The sequence below is a fragment of the Sceloporus occidentalis genome, unplaced genomic scaffold, assembly GCF_023333645.1.
Source record: "Sceloporus occidentalis isolate IW3139 unplaced genomic scaffold, rSceOcc1.0.p SCAF_11, whole genome shotgun sequence".
NCBI lineage: Eukaryota > Metazoa > Chordata > Lepidosauria > Squamata > Phrynosomatidae > Sceloporus > Sceloporus occidentalis.
This window is the reverse complement of record NW_028316991.1, coordinates 15,791,312-15,810,066: the sequence shown is the minus strand read 5'-3', so window position 1 is coordinate 15,810,066 and position 18,755 is coordinate 15,791,312. Positions and strand designations below refer to the sequence as shown.

Genomic DNA, 18,755 nt, shown 5'->3' with positions numbered 1-18,755 from the left:
AACGTCTGCAAATATGTATCATGTTGCTTTGTGCGGCCCTCTTTTTCTTCTGTACATTATCAATTTTAACATTATCGTTAAATATTTTCGCTGTTCCGCTATTGTAACAGCACTATGGAACCTGCTGGCGCCATATAAATAAATGTAACACAATGTGAACTTTAATCCAAATCTTGCATTAAAATTAAACCCTTTAAATTGAACACCCTTAATAACCCACAACTGCTCCAGTCTGGTGTATTCATCTCATCTCACCATATTAACTGGGTCCTCCCTTAGGAGACAACCTGCTGGGCTTGGCCACCATCACAGCCAGATAATGTTATCGTCTTACCAAAATTTACCACCGTTTAGTGAATAAACCCCCAAAACCAACCAGTTCCAGGTTGATTTTTAAATAAATATGACAATGTAGATACTAAAAGTTTAAACAAAATGTATTTTACACTCAAAGGTGACTGTTATTAGCTGAATGACACGTTCTAGCCTGCTGTGTGCCCAGTCTGTGCTATCTTGGCACCTGCTGCTTGTCTCTCTGATCCGCCCCATCATAGATCTGTCATTCCCCGGTGACCGGGAGCATCATGTGCGCAGCGCAAGCAACGTGACCTGCCTGCAGGCAGAGGGGGGACGCGGCGCCCTGTATCTGGGGGAGACAAGCAGATCCGCGGCCGCTGGCAGTGAGGTGTGCGCTGGAGAGAGAGAGGGGAGGAGGAGGATACTAGCGGGGGGACTGCACTGCAGCATAGCGGAGAGCAGCCAGTTCAGGTAATGCGTGGGGTTGGGGGTGCTGGAGAGAATGGGGTTCATGGAATTGGGGGGCAGGGGCAAGAGATGATCAGGAATGTGCTTTGGGTACTGGAGACGCTATGTGATCAGAAAAGGGATCCAGGGATGGAGAGGGACTGCTGATCAGAACCATGGGTGTAGAAGCCATGATCATCGTCATTAGGGGATCTGGGAACACGAATAAGAGCTTATAAACGTGGCGTTAATAAACATATGGCAAATAGTTAAAATATTCCTATAGAACACACAGGTTACAGGGGTAGCGATGCAGCCACGTGTCAGCAGCCGCAGACAGGAGGCATTAAAGGGAAACCTATGGTGAACGCCCAGCCAAGCAAGGGGCAGAACCAGGGCTGTCAACAAGTGGAAGTGGGGGCTATATGGGGGGCTTGGAGGAAGAAAAGCTGGGAGACAATCAGTGATCATTAATAATCAATCGGTTGGCTTGATTGTGAATGCTGGTGAACATTGTGTCGTCCTTACTGTCTCCCTTTGACCAGTGTCTGGAGCGCGGACCATGGGACCACAGCAGGACCTCAAGGTATGTCATGTCAGGGCTGCTATTATGAAATATTTAACCCTTAAGTCGCCAATGGAATGAGCAATGCTTTTTTTAAATTTATTTTTAACATTCTATGTGTAATGCAGAAAGGTATAAACCTCCTTCGTGTGTATTACGTTATACTGATTACACTGTGTATTTTTAACCTGTTGTATGCCAGAGGGCAGCATGTCTGATGGTCAATGGATTCACTTTATGAAACATTCTCAGATCCTTGTTTTAGATGTTACTTAAAAACCAGAAAGGCTACTCCCAAATATTAGCAGCATCTGCTGCACCCAATTAGCTTTATTATATCTGTGTTTCCATTCCTATGTTTCGGGGCGGTGGTGTCTCTCTTTTTGCAGATCAATGGAAACCAATGTGTGTGTATTTCTTTATGATGATGCATGTATATATGGAATAATGTTGCCAAAACATTCTGAGACGAAAATATTATGAAGTTTGAAAATATGTAACAAGAAAAGGGTTTATTTATTTGGTTTGACAAATAATATATTCTGTTCGACACATCATATTTTAATAGAAACAAAAATCAGGGTAAAATACAAAATAAATAGGTTTTTGGTCATAGTATATTTTAGTGTTTTTTTTTTTTTTTTAATTTTATTCATTTGCTTAATTTTCTGAAGATATGTTATCTATCTAATAGATAGGGAAACCGAACATATATGTTTAGGAAATTAAAAAAAATAAACCAACTATAGTAAAAATATCACTGTTTTTTTTACTACTAGAATATATAATCTATCTAATCCAAAAATGAAACCTAGCAAATAGAAACCTGATAGCGGTAGATATTCCTTTAAATTATATTAAAACTGTAAATATACACATAATAAATATATAGCTATACATATGTGCATGTTCTATAGCGATCCTCTGTGGATGCCTTCTGATTTTCTTGCCCCAATGCAGTTCAACGTTCCAGGCTTGCTATTTTATCTAGAGCTGAAAGGATGCAAAGGCCTTGCAATTGGTTTTATATGTTATACATATCCCAGTCCTGTGTATGGTAAAAGCATGCAGATATTTACAGGGGTGGTGTAGGTAGAGTGAAAAAAACTAAATTAAAGAAAAACATTAATTATATGAGGGGAAAGAAATGTTAATATAGATTAATACCCCTTTTTTCAGGGGAGCGTTCTGTTTATAAGATTTTTGGGCTACTACCTGAATCCCTTCTTTGCGCTTAACTTGCAGTTCCATACACGGCCACCAGGGTGTTTAGCACAACAAGGATATTAGGCAGAAATAAATAGAATTAGGGATGATTTTTTTTTATTTGTTCTTTCTATATTCTATAGACTGGGATGGATAGTGGAATAGAGTGTGTTGTCTGCTATTACTGGGCTGTTGGCAAGACCGTACAATTAAATGTTACCAGCCCATTCCTGGCAACCTTCTGGTATGTGTGGCAAGCATTCGTTACAGCTGTATGTACAAATTTTGCCATTGTGGATGGTATCTGGGCTTTTACTTTTAGATGATGGCGTACGCCTCTTTTAGTTTTTGTGTATCTGCTGTGTATACTTGGGTCTAATTGAACTGCACTTTGGCTTGAAAGTCAGATTCCAATAACATTTGTACGTGGTTGGTACTAGGTTTGATTACAAAATGCCGGGGGCAAGAAGGACCATTTGGTGCTTTTCAGTACAGATAGAAACTAATCATTGATTGTTTTAATGAGCTCTGGATTGTGTGGTGGGTTATTGGATTTTCCATTTGTTTGTTTTTTTCAACAATGGATAAAAAAAAAAAATAGGCCACCAAATGCATGTGCAGCCGTGGAACAAAGACTAAAGTAACACAGTTTACTATGGCAGTCTTGTCTTCCAGAATCACAGCTGATCCACATGGGATCCATCGGCTGTGGTTTGGTTACAATTCTCTTAATCCTCGGTCATCTACTGTTTTGCCCCGATTACCACAGCTATGTCCTAAAATAAATAAATAAATCAATAAAATAATCTGGAAATAACATGACACCTTTTTTCATGGTTTGTGTGTGTGTGTGTGTGTGTGTGTGGGGTTCAACATACATGTATATAATGTCACTCTTTGGAGTTTATTCGCCAAAGGGACAGTTGTGTTCCATTGTTATTTCCCCCTTTTCGAGTTATTGTCCCTCTCTAGAGGAAGGTGATTGCTTCACAGAAACAGAAAACTTAATGGCAGATTTTTTCCTGCTTAAAGGGGAGATAATTGGGGGGGGCGATTCATATTCTAAAGGAAACCTTTAAAAACCGTCCCTTGGTTTTTAAACTAGCAAATGTGCTGGTTAACAAGAAAGTTATATGTATAGTTTAATACATTTAATTTGGCTAAATTGAAACGTATTCTAACGTATATTTTTTTATAGAAAATGCAAGAAAGGGAGATTGCTCGCAGCCGCATACCTCGCTTGATCCTGCGTCCCTATTTGCCAAAACAGAAAGTGTCGCCATCTTCCGAGTCCCCATTTTCTGACGAAGAAAGTAAAGGCTTTAACTTGACTTCGAGTCGATCTGCAAGGACCATAAGCAGTAACAGCTTCTGTTCAGGTACAGATCCTTCAATTATTCAACAGCTTCTTGATCACGTTTGATAAATCACTGGGATTTAGCTTTCGAAATGTATATAGACCCAGTTAAGTATTTTTTCAGGAATCCACGGTCCATTTATTGTGCCAAATGTTCTCTCTTTTAAACACGAAGTGTATTATAGTGATCTGTGCACCATTACTCTCTTATCTTCCCAACTGGCCCAGTAAAGGCTGTACCCTGTAGTGAAGATGGTGGCAGTGGGGTGCATCAGGCCTAGTGTAGGGCTAGGGATTAATACATCACTTGTCACTGGATAGCTATATACATCTATACCATGCATGTTTAAATTCCCCATCTACCACCGCTGGAAATTACATTAAGTAAAGTGGGTGATATATATAATAATATATAAAAATAATCTTTCATATCAGTACATGGGGTGTGCACAGAATTTGCAGGTGAATTCTGGTGGCCCCTATGAGGCCATAGGACTGCTTTCTTATTGCGCCAGGGTTACAACGAATAAACGTGGGGTAAAGATACAACTGAGGTCCTATCATCTGTTTTTTTTCATGAGGGTTTTTTAATGCAGCAAAACTTTCAGATGCCCGTTTCACGCTTAAGGGAATAATATCGCCAAAATATATTTCATCATGACTGTTCCTGTTACATTGACACAGTTCTCCGTGTAATGTCATGCCCAAAGGGGCAACGGTGCGCTTGTGTGATTTATTGGACATCTCCAGTTCTGTTGAAGATATCTGCTGTGGTGTAACAGATGTTTTGTAGGTATTTTCCATAAAAATAATATTAAGTAAGCTCCCTTGTTTGCCATACTTTAGTGTGAGTGGCTTCTAGCTTTTAGGGGGTTAGAACTCCTATAATTAATTAAAGTATAGAAGTGGACGAGCAGTTGATTATTCCCACGCATCTCTCCTTGTAGTCTCGTGTAATGGGGAGGTGATTGAGGTGATACTGAAACATTGGTTGGTACTTTCAAGGTTTAATGCCCAACATTTTCTGACCACAAGGGGGGTATTAATGATATTTACACTTACTAGTTCAGTATCGTAAATAAACCTAGGTTTTTGTGTTTTATACACACAAACAATCTCCAAATTGTTTTATAAGTGGCTAACCAGCCAGCCATTCATACCTACATTTGCGGGGTGGCAGGGAACGTTGCAATTCAGCAGCTTAACATTTAGTGAATAAACCCCCAAGATACTATAGGATGTTAGTCTAAAGGCCCGAAGGAGTTAGAGGCACAGAAAAAAAGCATGACTAGACCCTATTTTGTTTTTCCCACAAACACTGTTATACATCAATCATATATCATGGGATCTCTTTTAGACCATTTTATATCTTTAGTATTTATTTGGTGGCATCCACTCAGCAACGGCAAATAAATCATTAAAAAATAAAATAAAATAATAAAAAAAAACAACAACAACAACAACAACTTTATTGTAGACTTTGTACCACAAGGCTATATAGGTAGTTTAGATGGCCAACAGGTTCTCGTTTACTGCCGCAATCTATTTTGGATACAAAATAAAAGCAAGAGAAGCAACCAGCATGAAGGCAGAGCCTCCCGGATTCTTAGGAAAATAAGGTTGTGTGTATAATTGTTACCATGGTAAGAGTCCGCTGGATGTTTTCATAACAGATGGGCTGCATTGTTGGAAAAAAGGGCAAGCAAAAGTGCCCAGCTAGGCTCGGCGTTAAAATGTAAATAATTATACTGAGTCCAAATTTAACAAAACCATTCCTGGATGCGTTTGCGAGTGTGTCTCTTGCGATCACAGCAACAGCCTCCTAGTGGCACGGCGCTCTGTTTAGGATATGACACTCGGGCCTCCTTTTCCCTTCATCATTCAGTTTGGACAGCAGCCATTAGGATCAGATGTCGAGCCGCGTGGAAAACATTCTGCCAGCCGCATCTGGCTGAACACTCGGATAAATGGATGACTTTCTCCAGCAAACTCCCAAGACGCATTTCTAAACTTAATGACTTTGGAAAACGGTGACTGCAGCATGGAAATGTCTTACAAAAAAAAAAACCCTTTAGTATATTTGTCATTGGTATTTATATAATCTAAACAAACTTGGTATTTTTTTTCTTGTATTTGATGTTTCTGACATTTCCGATATGGTTCATCTTGGTTCTAATTTGTATGTAGGAGACACAAGACATTAATTTTCCCTAATGAATGCCAGAAAATATCCTATAACAACGTGTGTGTATAATAATTAATTGTGTGTGAAATGTCTGTTTTATTGGTTTAAATGTAACCTACATTTTTTTCTTGTTCTGTAGATGACACTGGATGCCCTAGTAGTCAGTCGGTGTCTCCCGTAAAGACCCCGTCAGATGCTGGGGTGAGCCCTGTGGGTTTTTGTACTGGCAGTGAGGATGATTGTCGCCACAAACAGGTCGGTGGAGGCAGATTTGCAGATGGAAATATCCAGACCGTCCGATTCAAGAAAGAAATAAAGACATCTTTGCTGAAGACAGGTATATTCCTCTGAATACTGACAGGAGAAATTGTAACCTCTTCGTATATTTTAAACCCATGAGCAGTCCCTGTGGTTTAAAGGGATAGTAAATCTGTGTTAAATCTGTATGTTTAATTGTTGATTTCTTTACATAGGGTACATCTCTCTCCCTCTCCCTCTCCCTTTCTCCCCCCCCCCTCTCTCTCTCCCCCTTATTACAAAAAGTGGTTTACATGTTTATGGTAAGCATTACTAATAGCCTTTTTCCATGCAAACCTAAAAGGATTTTTTTTAATCCATTGGTTTTCAGATAATGAATTTAGTGCCCTCCTCTTTCGGATCTTTTGTTGCATTGAACACAGGGCCGGCCCAAGACAAAATGCCGCCTGGGGCAAAGTTTAAAATGCCGCCCCCCCCCCATTATCTACCCTTCCTCTCCCTCCGTTCCTATTATCTACCCCCCCCCCGTACTTAACTTTCAGCAGTCCTGCGGTGTCTCCCTGTTCGGTCTCGGTGCCGGCTTGTAATGCTTGAAATTACGTCTTCCGGCGCTCAGCATTACAACCCGGCACCGAGACCGAACAGGGAGACTCGCCGCAGAGGAGAGAGAGAGAGAGGGGCGCCGAGCGGGTACTGACAACTTGGTAAGCGAAAAACCACTCGGCGCGCCCCAACTTTTAACCAGAAGTCTTTTTGTTTTTTTTCTCTGTGGGAACGAACACAGAATGCAGAAAACCTGGGTTTCTGTGCTTTTTAACATGGAAAGTTGATACAAATAACAAGGTCATTCAAGATTTAACTTGCAAAACAACTATTTACATTTAAAATCGAGTCTCATGTTGCCAGATTACATTTTAACTGTTTATCTTGGACACATTCTCATGTACATTGCATACAAAACATTTCAAAGAAGGCTTTTGTAACAGCTTGTACAAGCTAGAATGAGTAAAATAATTTTGTTGACAAGTATGCTTTGTGCTCGGGAATTGGTATTCTGAAGAAACTAAATATGAAAAGGAAGATTGCGCTCCTGGCCAAAACTTGTAGGTGTGCCTTTTTTTTTTTTTTTTTTTTTAATATATGTATATATTTATTTAATATATATGTATATTTCTCATAACTGCACATATATATTATGTGCAGTTCTGAGAAATCTGTCTACCTTATTTTATTTTGTTTACTTCTATGATGCCACTAAACTTCACAGCCAAGAAAGCATAGGTGCTATATAGGTGATGTATGTAAATATGTGCAATATTTTATATAAGTGGAATAACGCGCTATCCGTTAAAGCTAATTATACACTGGGCCATGTAAGTTGAAATTTGAACTGTACCACTATATTCTGTATAAATACAGGTCTTATTTACTGCATGGAGACATTCCCTTCATCTAAGTGTCTTGTCTTCTGCTTTGGTTTGGGATTATGGCCAGTCTGGTAACTGAAGTGCCAAGTCTTCAGTATCTTTAAACCTTGGTTCTGCTATTCTTCGTGTGCGTAGGCTATATGGAACTACTGGAGGTCACTGCTTGGCTATTCAAATTGCTGGTATGATGTTATAACATTTAAAGGTTCATGTAGAACATTACCAGCAAAAGGTTGAACTCGATTGCAGCTCTTATTAGTTATTTGTTGTGCGAGGTGAAACAAATAGACTTTGGCTTATTTAGAAGGTGAGAAAAGATGCGATTGTTGGTAGCCTCGGCACAAATATATGTACAAAAAAGCCTTATTTAGTCATTGTGCTTCAGTGTACAGATTAACCTCGGCCTATTCTGCTCTAGTAAAGGTCACGCATGATGTACAATGAACAAGGATTTTGGCAGATCCCCACGTTGACCTTTTTTAAACTTATCATTGAAACCAAACATTTTAACATCTTCATCTCTGGGGCTAATCTGGGGCCAAATTGCCTTACCTTGGCTACCTGGAGCTCTCACTCTTTTGGTGGTAGAGGCTTTGCATGGGGATGGTATTAACTCCAAAACACCCTTTTGTTAGAGGTAACTGGGTGGGCAGCTGTGGGTAGTGGGAGTGCCCACATGCAGCTCCCCTGTCTGGTGGAAGCAGGGCTTCGTCTGGTATAGGCCAGGTTAGTTAACTTTTTTTCTTATTATTTCTAGATATGTGACACCTTGCTGTATGTGCTTCTACAATGAAATCTGTAAAATGGTATATTATAGGGTTAACATTTAAGTATGATGCTCATACAGTGAAACACTAAGTAGTGTCTGTTCCATATGGAAAATTCTTTGTCTAAAATATCTCCTACAATGTTGAGTATGTATGTACACAGATTAACGATGGCTAACTATCAATTTTAAGAATTTAATTTAAAAAATTAAAAATAAAAAGTACCTAATTGAAGATTTTCTTTCACAATTTGATATATACAGCTGTGATAGTTTGACAATTGTTTTAATTTTGGGCTATCATTTTTTTTTTTTTTTTTTATTTTATTTAAACAAGTCAGATATATCTACGATGCTGATCTGTTACAATGACATCCATTCACCTTTTCTATAGTATGTATTTCGGATTGCACACTTTGCAAATTCCTTGCACTTTCAATGGCTCGGTTCATGTCAGCCGTTTTGGCCTCTATACAGATGATGCCAGATGGTTATTGGACTCAGCTGTGATTGTCCTAAAACCCTGTAAAGATTTGAATCATGTACCTCTTTTGCTAAATGGCTTTGCACCGCCACCTTTTAAAAGGTAAGTGCACCTCAGTTATGTGGGAAATATGAATTATCAATGTGTTTGTTTTTGTTTTAATGTTACTTATTGGATACAGTTTTAGAAACGCTCTTAATAAAAAAAATAAAATTAAAAAATTAAAAAAATAAGCGCTTTGATTTTTTTTCTTTTTCTATTTGTATTCTGTTTTGAATAGTTATTATTTTTTTTAACATATTGATGCCTTTGCCACATTTTGTAATATTCAAACAGTAAGCAAGTGAATGGAGTGAAGGGAAACATCACTTTTAGCCTCAAAAACATACAATTGGAACCCAAAACATACATGCATTGGTAATGCAAACGAGTTACTTGCCAGTTGAAAAATGAACTGTTGTATGAATCTTGCTTGTCTTATTGATGGAAACCCTTCAGGAGTGGATTTTGTTATTAAACAATCTTATAATGTGCAGTCTAAGGTATTAAGAAGTCCGCTTTAAATGCACCTTTATCAATACCTTCTGTTGGCACCAGTGGTAGTTATAGTCCTGTGGGGTTGGTGTTCATGTGTTTTGGTGTTGGGATGCAGCCACGTCTGCACCTTCCCTACTCCCTCGTGGGTTCTTGACTGAAGAAGCCTTTCTCACACTAGATCACCTGGGGTTGGCCTTCTAACAGTGGGATTTTTAGGTCCATAACATCTACATAAAAAAAAAAAAACCTTTTCTAGGTTAAAAAACAGTTTTTGGTCATTGACCACAAAGCATGTGATTCATCATCTTTAGTCCTATGCTGTTGATGTCTGCTCCCTAGTTTGTCAAAGATAATGGCATATTGATCAATAATTACAGTATTGTTTGCTTAATTGAGCATTGCGAAATCTCCAGGTTTAGCAGCATTATAGAAAGAGCAGTTTGTTGCGGACAACTCTGAATGCAAATGCTTTTCTCCTTTTTTCGTCCTCGGTGTTTCGTATTCTGCATAGCAGCTGCTGAACGCTGCACTGATAGGCTGTGCCTCCTTTTCTGTTGTCATGGAGTCGTGTAGATTTGCTTACTTGACCTGCAAGCACAAGAAGTTATTAAAGTCTGTCTCCATGGTTACACAAGCATTAAAAGGAACAGATATATATTCAGCGCATCACTGCAATCAATGGTTTGCTGCTTAAGGCACAGTTTGTTTTATAGCTTCAAATCCTGGCAGAATAGCACAGGAAAACATATTTAAAAATTCAGCATTTTTTTTTAAGACAATTGATTTTAAGCTAGCAAGCAAAATATTTGTTGGTAGAGTGGGGGGGGGATGATCATAGAACTATCTAAAAATTATTTTTGACATCATTCATATTGCTTTTTCTCATGGGTCACCTTCATATTAAGTCATGCTGAAGCCCCACCTCCAACTTCACCCCTAAAATAAGCGTCCCTTTTAGACCATTTTACATGTTCAAATGTGCATGTTTTTCACCACATTGTATATTGATATTACAATACAACAAACTTATATATTATGCATACTGGTGGAGTGTTGTATTTTTGACTCACTTCACTCTGCATGTTGAAGGGTCAACACTGGCAGCTTTCACTAGCAAGATCTTCATAATGCATAGTGAAGCCAAGGTGTTAAAATAAAACTCTCCCTTTAGTAAAATGTAGTAAATCTAAGCTTAATTTGATGTCTGTAGAGGATACAATACAATGCCGCAGACAAAATGGAAATGGTGACTTTTTTTATGGTAAAAGTGGGTATCAATTGATCTTTTTTTTTTATTTATTTTTTTGTAAATTCTCCGTTTATTGTAATAGAAGTAATAGAAGCAACAGAAGACATCACAGCACAATACTGCGAAATAGGATGTTATACAACATTAACGTCGGTTCAGCACACCCATAAGTACAGCCAAACGAGTAGTGTACAAAAAGTCACATAAAGAAAGTATATATACTCTTATACAGTGAAAAGCATAACATACAATCAGTTGATCTTTAGCAGGGTTCATGTGTTTTGATATGCTCAATGTAATTCCTATGTAACATACACCAAGTATACAATGTGTTGGCCTGATTTAACAGCATCCATACCGTAAATAGGTCGCTCCCTTGTAACTGGCCCATTGTTCGGCAGGGCACTGGGGGCTTTGATTGCCTGAGAGTGCGACCTGCATCCTTGTTTTGAACCAGGGTGACTCCCTTCCCTTTGTACCTACCAACCTGGGCCTAGTTGACTTATGCATGGTCACTGAATCTAGACCATTCTAGAATACTCCGCTTTTCATAAGGTCCAAATAACAAGACTTCATAGAACAACCCTCTTCATCCCACAACGAAGAACTATTTAACTTTATAAAAGTCTCAGTGCTTAAAGAGGGGAAAAGTAAACGCCAATAACAAGAATATTCCATGGAATCTGTCCTTTTCTTCTACTGCTGATATCATCAGAGAGGTTTTTATTTATTTTACTAATAACCATATTGACATAAGATGTGAATCAGAGGAGGGCTGGCATTATTTACCGCAACGGTAAACCTAGCCAATTAACACAGGAGATTAAGTTTGTGATGCAACCAAAATTCACTAAGGGACTGTATAGTTTACGGATCCCATGAGAAGTACATATAATGCATCCAGCCAGCCATGCGGTATAAAATCGTTGTTAATGGAGATGCTCTTGTGGATTTGGAAAGTGGTTTGGAAAGACAGAAGACATCCGCCATTGTACTGTGACATATGATTCCGCTGTCTGTCAATAAAAACTTTTAAATATAAAAAAATAAATAAAGCAGCTGCGTTTGTCAGCTTTCCCCTGATGTGATTTGATGAGTTTTTTGTTTCAAGCAGTGCTTATGAATTTTATAATTGCTGAACTATGCATCGGTTTTCTGATTTTCATGTTTAATTGGCAGCTTAACATTTAATGTTTTTTGTGTTGTTGTTTTGCATAGGAAGTGAAGCTGACTTCAGTTCATCGAGCAGTACTGGCAGTATATCTGCTCCAGAAGTCCATTTAACTGCTATCTCTGGAGGCAAAAAGGCTTCGTTTTCCCGCAAGTAAGTACAGGGGCGGCCCAAGGCAAAATGCCGCCTGGGGTGAATTTTAAAATGCCGCGCCCCCCCCCCATACTTACCTTTCAGCAGTCCTGCGGCGAGTCTCCCTGTTCGGTGTCTTCCGGCACTCGGCATTACAAGCCGGCACCGAGACCGAACAGGAAGACTCGCCGAAGAGGAGAGAGGGGCGCCGAGCGGGTACTGACAGCTTGGTAAGCGAAAACCACTCGGCGCCCCTCGGGCCAAAGAAAAAACCTGGAATGGCAAAACAGTACCCGGTTTACTAAGTTAAAACCCAAGGGTAGGATATAAGGTGTCTTTATGATTCTTACAGAGACGGGTAACATTTTTATGTCTATTATTTATACAGTGAAGTAAAATGATTTTATCTCCTGCAAAATAAATTTACAGTTGATAAATTCCCAGATCGGCTCTACCCCTTAATTTCTATTATAATTTTAAAATAATTTAGTTTTTTTTATTATACATTCTTGCACAGATTACTCATGTAACAGTGTTTATATTACTTTCTTTGTGGGCTCTCTATTACCGGTATTTCCAGTTTCTCTTTAGTCCATAGATGTAATGCATTCTCTACATAAATGCAAATTCTGAAACAGATAAATATAATTTAACCCCTTCAATCCCTGGTTTTTTTTGGTACCTTAAATCCCGGGGCAATTATATATATATATATATATATATATAGTTTTTTCAAGGAGAGAGAGGGCTTCCTTTTGATACCGTAGTTAGACAATTAGCTGAAAATTTAGGATGAGAAATTTAGTAAAAACCAGTGAAATGTAGAAAAACACAATTTTTTTATATATTTTCCCCTCTGAATCCTCATAAAATTAGGTAAAGTGATGGAAAATTCCCTGCTCTTATAGGGAACATACTATAAGGTGTACCTTATTAGTCGAATTTTTACATTAGGTATGATGGGATTGCAACTCTGATTTTAGATGAATTAACCAAAAGTGCCCACAAAAGTACGACCCCCCCAAATCTGAATATTAATTTAGGAAAAAAAGAAAAGGCCTGAATATAAGATGACTCTATAGGAAAAAAGTTTTACCAGTAAACGTTAATTCATCGAAACTATTTTTTTTTGTTGATAAAAGCTATGATTGAGAAAAATGCACATCTGCCCCAAAAATGCCTTATACCCCCTATATGCCACTGTGCCCCATGATATGCCTTTTAACCCTCTAAATGCCACTGTGCCCCATGATGTGCCTTTTAACCCTATATGCCACTGTGCCCCATCATATGCCTTTTGACCCCCTATGTGCCACTCTGCCTCCAGAAATGCCTTATACCCCTATATGCCACTCTGGATTTGAGGGTTGTGAACGGGGGCAGGGGGATTATACTTTTTTAGATGTTGTGTTAGGGCAATGGGATGTGAGGGTTTTTTCTTTTATTTTAATAAAGCAATACACAAAGGGAGGTGGGTGGCTGGGGGAAATACACAAGGGTACATTAACCAGTACAAAAGGGGGCATCAATACACAAGGGAGGGGGGCTGGTGACATCACATAAATCAATACACAAGGGTGTTGGGGCATACATGCACAAAGGGGGCTGGCTGGGGGCACAAATGCACATGGGGCAATACACAAGGGTGTGGGGGGGAATACATTTAAAACCAAAGGGGGCCTGGCTGAGGCATCAATACACATGGGGGGGAAACGCACAAAAAACAAACCAGTATGGAAAGCGTTTTTATGCTTTGTGTAGATTAACCCATACTGATGCGGGTGTCGGTGTGGCAGAGCCTGTCCTGGTGTGTGTATGTTTGGGTGTCGATGTTGCATAGCCTGTCCTGGTGTGTGTGTGTTTGGGTGTCGGTGTGGCATAGCCTGTCCTGGGGTGCCGGTGATGAAGTGGTCTGTTGAAGAAATTGCATCATGAAGGGTAGCAATGGCTCCAGTGTGTCCCAGCAATATATATTTTTAATGTCCTATAAATGTGATCCCCAGTATAAGGGCCTTTCTAGACACTTGGGTCAACTTCTTAACGTTTTAACAGTACTAATAAGACATACACTTTCTTGTTTGTCCTGCTTTTTGTAAGGCATCCCTACAGACCAGATTCTCAGAAACGAGCCACCCGGATCACATCTGAGAGGTGACTGCATGTGCCGCCATGACACACAAACATAAATCATATTCAGACATTGTGAAGTGTTTGGTGCGGTTCATTTTTCATACTTTCGTGAATTCATTAATGTTGTACGCTCATCCTCCAAATTATACAAGCAGAGAGGTAGAGATGGTCAGTGTACAGTCCTCAAAACCCCACCATGTTCCATCTTGAAGAGAATGATGTTTGCTGCATCTCAGCTAGACCTAATTTGGTATCTTCTCGTGATCTTAGGTGTCTGCTATAATGACTTGCCATAAAATGCAATCATATCCTTTTTAACGTAAAGTTGAGAATAATAGTTGGCAGACTAAGCAGTTCAAAGGCTTTTCTCTGTTCTCAGATTCCTGTGTAGGGACAGAACACTTCTTTTTCTGTGTCAAATCAGATGTCATGTTGAGTGTGCTGTGCCAAATAATCTTCAGATTAAGTTGCTCTAGATATATTTAGGTAAAGCGTTTTTTAGTGGTGCAAAGGAAACATAGCCGGGTGAGCCAGCATTTGCTTAAGGCCGATTAACCAGACATGCATCTGGCTCAGTCCCAGCTTGCAGAGACCCAGTCAGGGCTATGGTTCTTGCAACGCGTAAGCCAGCCTACTACAGCTCTGACACTTAAAAAGGCCTTTGTCAGATATCTGAAAAGTAGATACAGATCATTGCAGTCGTAAATGTTTTACGGTCAGGTGTATTACCCCAATCAAACTCCCCACCTGCTGCTGTCCTTGGGACAGGCTTTCTTTTAAATACACTTTTAAATAATGAATTGACGGAATTGATGTATGTTATATTCAAAATGTTCCGTATCTTTACATCCGCAATAAATCTCCTATTTGCATACAGACAATACTATTTTCTATTGTTCGTGTTTGTTTTGTTAACATAATTTTGTATCACTTTTACCCGTTCAGAAGTTTGTGGTCACGGTTTAGCTTTCGTTACTTGTCACATTTACTCACTGTCTTCCAAATACATGTTTTTACTGTTAACTGCTGTCCACCATGTCTTGTTTTGAGTATCTTTAATTTTGAGCTGGAGCTGTTTGCATGCAGAGCCCATGAAATGATTCAATATAATTTTCTTGATTTACTTTTTTGTATTTGAACACCGTTTAAATCTAATTCTAATTTATAAAAAAAAATTGTTGTATCCTTTCAGTCGTGTCTCTCATGGAAGAGGCTCTACTTGCTCTTCTGCAAAACCAGCTAGTAGTCCTCCTGCCTCACGTGACAAGGATCTTTTATCAGTGCTGTGCAGGAGTCAGCTGAGCCAGGTTAACACTCACCATGGCTATGGAATTTCATCGGCTAGTAGCAGCAACTCTGGATCGTATAAAGGAAGCGATACCAGCCCCACTCTGCGGTAATGTTTACTATGTGTTTTATAATTTCATATTTTGGTTAAACTGGCATTTTACCTTATCAATGACAATGGTATGAGATGCTAAGTGAGAAGATTTGAGAGTAAATGCAAATGCATCTTAAAGAGTAGTAGATATTCAATAGTCAATTTTAACTGATTTTTAGCTTTTCAATTTTTCCCAAATTATGTAACATAAACTATATAGATCAGACTTGAACATTCGGATCTGTACGAATTTTAATGAAATGTGCCAGTTTCATTAATTTGTACCACAACCAAACCAAATGAAGATGAAACGGAGAGCTCCAAATTTTTACTTGCATTTCATTACTTTCGTTTATCAAGTTGTCTGTCAATGTCTCCCGACAGCTTCTGTGTCACTGCCTCCTTTTCGACCTTTCCGCATCTCCGCTTTTTCTCTCGTCTGTTATCCTTTTTCTTTGTCTGCTTCTCTCCTATATCAGCGCCGTTATCCAGACGGAGCCCCCATGTGCACCATTTTCTCCGATTCGTTAAACTGGGGAGAGGTTGTCCCCGTGGTGAGGGGCATGGCTTTGCCGTTTGTGGAACTTCGAGCTTTGTGGAAGTTCTCCAAGGGGCCAGAAAAGAACATTAGACGGAGAAAGAGAATCTTTTGTGTACCTCTCATTCTCTGTTTCCATTATTTTGGCTTCTTTGAGTTCTTTTGCAAAAGGGTGAAGCCACGGCACTTAACTGAGACAGCCTTTCCCTCGTTCCTTCAGTCGGGGAGAGAGTGTGTGTGTGTGGAGGCTCCACCCTTTGCGGGGTAGGCCTGATCTGATACTGGAAAAGGAGACTCCATGTCATGGAAGAGGTCGCCACTATTAATTATCTAATCCAGTTGTATAATTGCCCATACGGCCTGTCTGTTGGATTTAAAAGCAAATCACAACCTGTTCAGAGGACAGTGCACCTGTCAAACCATAACATGAATGTCGTAAGTTAAGTTTGGGAAATAAAGATGCCTATCTATGCCACACCACAATTCTGTAAATCGACAGAGAATTTTTATGGGGAGAAAAAAATGGTTCTTTTTAAAATTCAAAGCATAATTTCTAACTGGTAGAATTACAAGGAAACCTTAACATGGAATAAGTATTGTCTTTGTCCAGTAGGACGTTATTTATTCAGGAAAAAATGTCATGAGCTATTTTTCTCCTCCACTTTCTTTGGTACACTGTATCCAGACTAGGTTTTAAACATTGCTGTAAAGCTAAAATGTTTTTGACCATAGAATTGAGTTTCAGAATTTTGAGCGTACTGATCTACAATCATAGATTGATTACTGTTTTCTATTTCCTAACAGGCGCTCAGTGAAATACACCTCTTGTGATGATAACCATGGAATTAAGCCTCCTAGCCCTGAACAATATTTGACACCACTGCAGCAAAAAGAAGTGTCTATTCGGCACTTAAAAGCAAAACTAAAGGAATCCAAGAGTACTCTGGAAGATAGGTATTTCATTCTTTTTTTTGTTTGTTTGATTATCATGGGACTGTTGGCATTTTAATCCCAGGGAATGATTCTTACATTATTTTCAATATTTTTAGCTTTTGTTTCTTTACCTGTATATTAACATTTTCCTCATTTGTCCCTTTCTGGACCAACATGAAGGTCCAGTGGCAACCATTTGAGAAAACAATATAAAAATATGTTTTACCCTGCAGGGAAGCAGAGATAGAGGACCTTAAATCTCAGTTGGCTCGTATGAGAGAAGACTGGATTGAAGAAGAGTGTCATCGTGTGGAAGTACAACTTGCTCTAAAAGAAGCAAGGAAGGAAATTAAGCAGCTCAAATTGTTTATTGAAACAATGAAAAATAGTCTGGTTGAGAAGGATAAAGGGATACAAAAGTATTTCATTGATATAAACATTCAAAACCGGAAACTGGAGACATTGTTGCGCAGCATGGAGATTGCCCAGGATGAATCATTCCAAGATGAGCCCTGTCTGGATTATATCTGTAACTCACCTGGCGCATCGCTGACTGAGAGTGCCATTTATGATAAAATGTCAGAAGGACTCTTGTTGGAAGACCAAGCAACAGAAGAAATGGCAGACTGTGATCTTCTCATCAATGATGACCTTGCAAACAAAGATGACGTGTATGATGAAATCATGGAGACCACAAGCAAACTTAATGATTTGATTAACCTGAATTCCACTGCACTGCAATCTAACCTTGAAACAACTGGTTTTGAGAAGGTTAAAGAGAAGGCAAAATGGAAATGCTCTGAAGATCCCTTATTGATGGAGCAAGCTGTTCAGACAGACATTGTTCCTTATAGTCTTGATCTTAAAAATCTCATGCTGAAGATTTTCAAGAGCCGCAATGACAATCCAATTGGATCATTTTCTCTACGCAGTCTTCATTTGAAGTGTTCCAGTGAGCCAACAACATTAATAGACTTGACACCCGATGACCCCAATTCTGCAATTCTTTTATCCCCTGAGTGTCTGCAAGAGGCTATGCCAACTGCTAATGCACATCGAGCTATGAAAGAACTTGATTTTGATGGACCTTTATCAGGAATACCCCGCAGAGAGATTGTTCAGGTCTCTGTACCAAAGAAACACTGGTGTGATAGCTTTCTGACAGATTTTATGGCGGTGGCTGTGCCCATAATCCCTACAGTAATGTGGGCATTTGGCACCCAAAGAGGAAATGTTGACCCTGTATACAACATTGGTACCGTGATGCGTGGTTGTTGCCTTTTGGCCTTACATTCCCTCAGAAGTACACCCTACCGTCCTTACATTTAGGTCTTTTGCATCAGTTATAAGACTAAAAACAAACCCCCACCTTAAATGCTAAATGTTGGTGGCTACAAAGAGCACTTATAATATAAAAAGTCACTATTGCACCTAAAATATTTTCATTTGCACTTTATCACCTAACTCACTTTAGCTTTTTTTGGCTTATCATTTTTGCAAAAGCAATTAAAAAAGAAAAAAAAAGAGAAAAAAGCGTACTAGTGAATTTCTCATGCTATGGATTGTACTTAACGTCACAAATCCTATATCATATTAGTGGTCTTGGTGGCATTGCTTGGCTATGCTTAATGTTGATTGGCTTTGCACAGAAGCATATAGAAAAATGTAATGACCTCTAACTGCACTTGCTTA

General features: G+C 39.1%; 1 protein-coding gene across 1 annotated transcript; it reads left to right on the top strand.

Annotated features, from left to right (window-relative positions):
• Positions 1-1,306: 1,306 nt before the first annotated feature.
• LOC149305634 (syntabulin-like) lies at positions 1,307-18,392 on the top strand. Its single transcript, XM_089477262.1, has 8 exons — positions 1,307-1,330; positions 3,714-3,894; positions 6,197-6,394; positions 11,997-12,102; positions 14,179-14,232; positions 15,404-15,607; positions 16,935-17,084; positions 17,297-18,392. Exons 1-8 carry the CDS (start codon positions 1,307-1,309, stop codon positions 18,390-18,392), a joined length of 2,013 nt encoding a protein of 670 aa, XP_089333388.1.
• Positions 18,393-18,755: the final 363 nt, after the last annotated feature.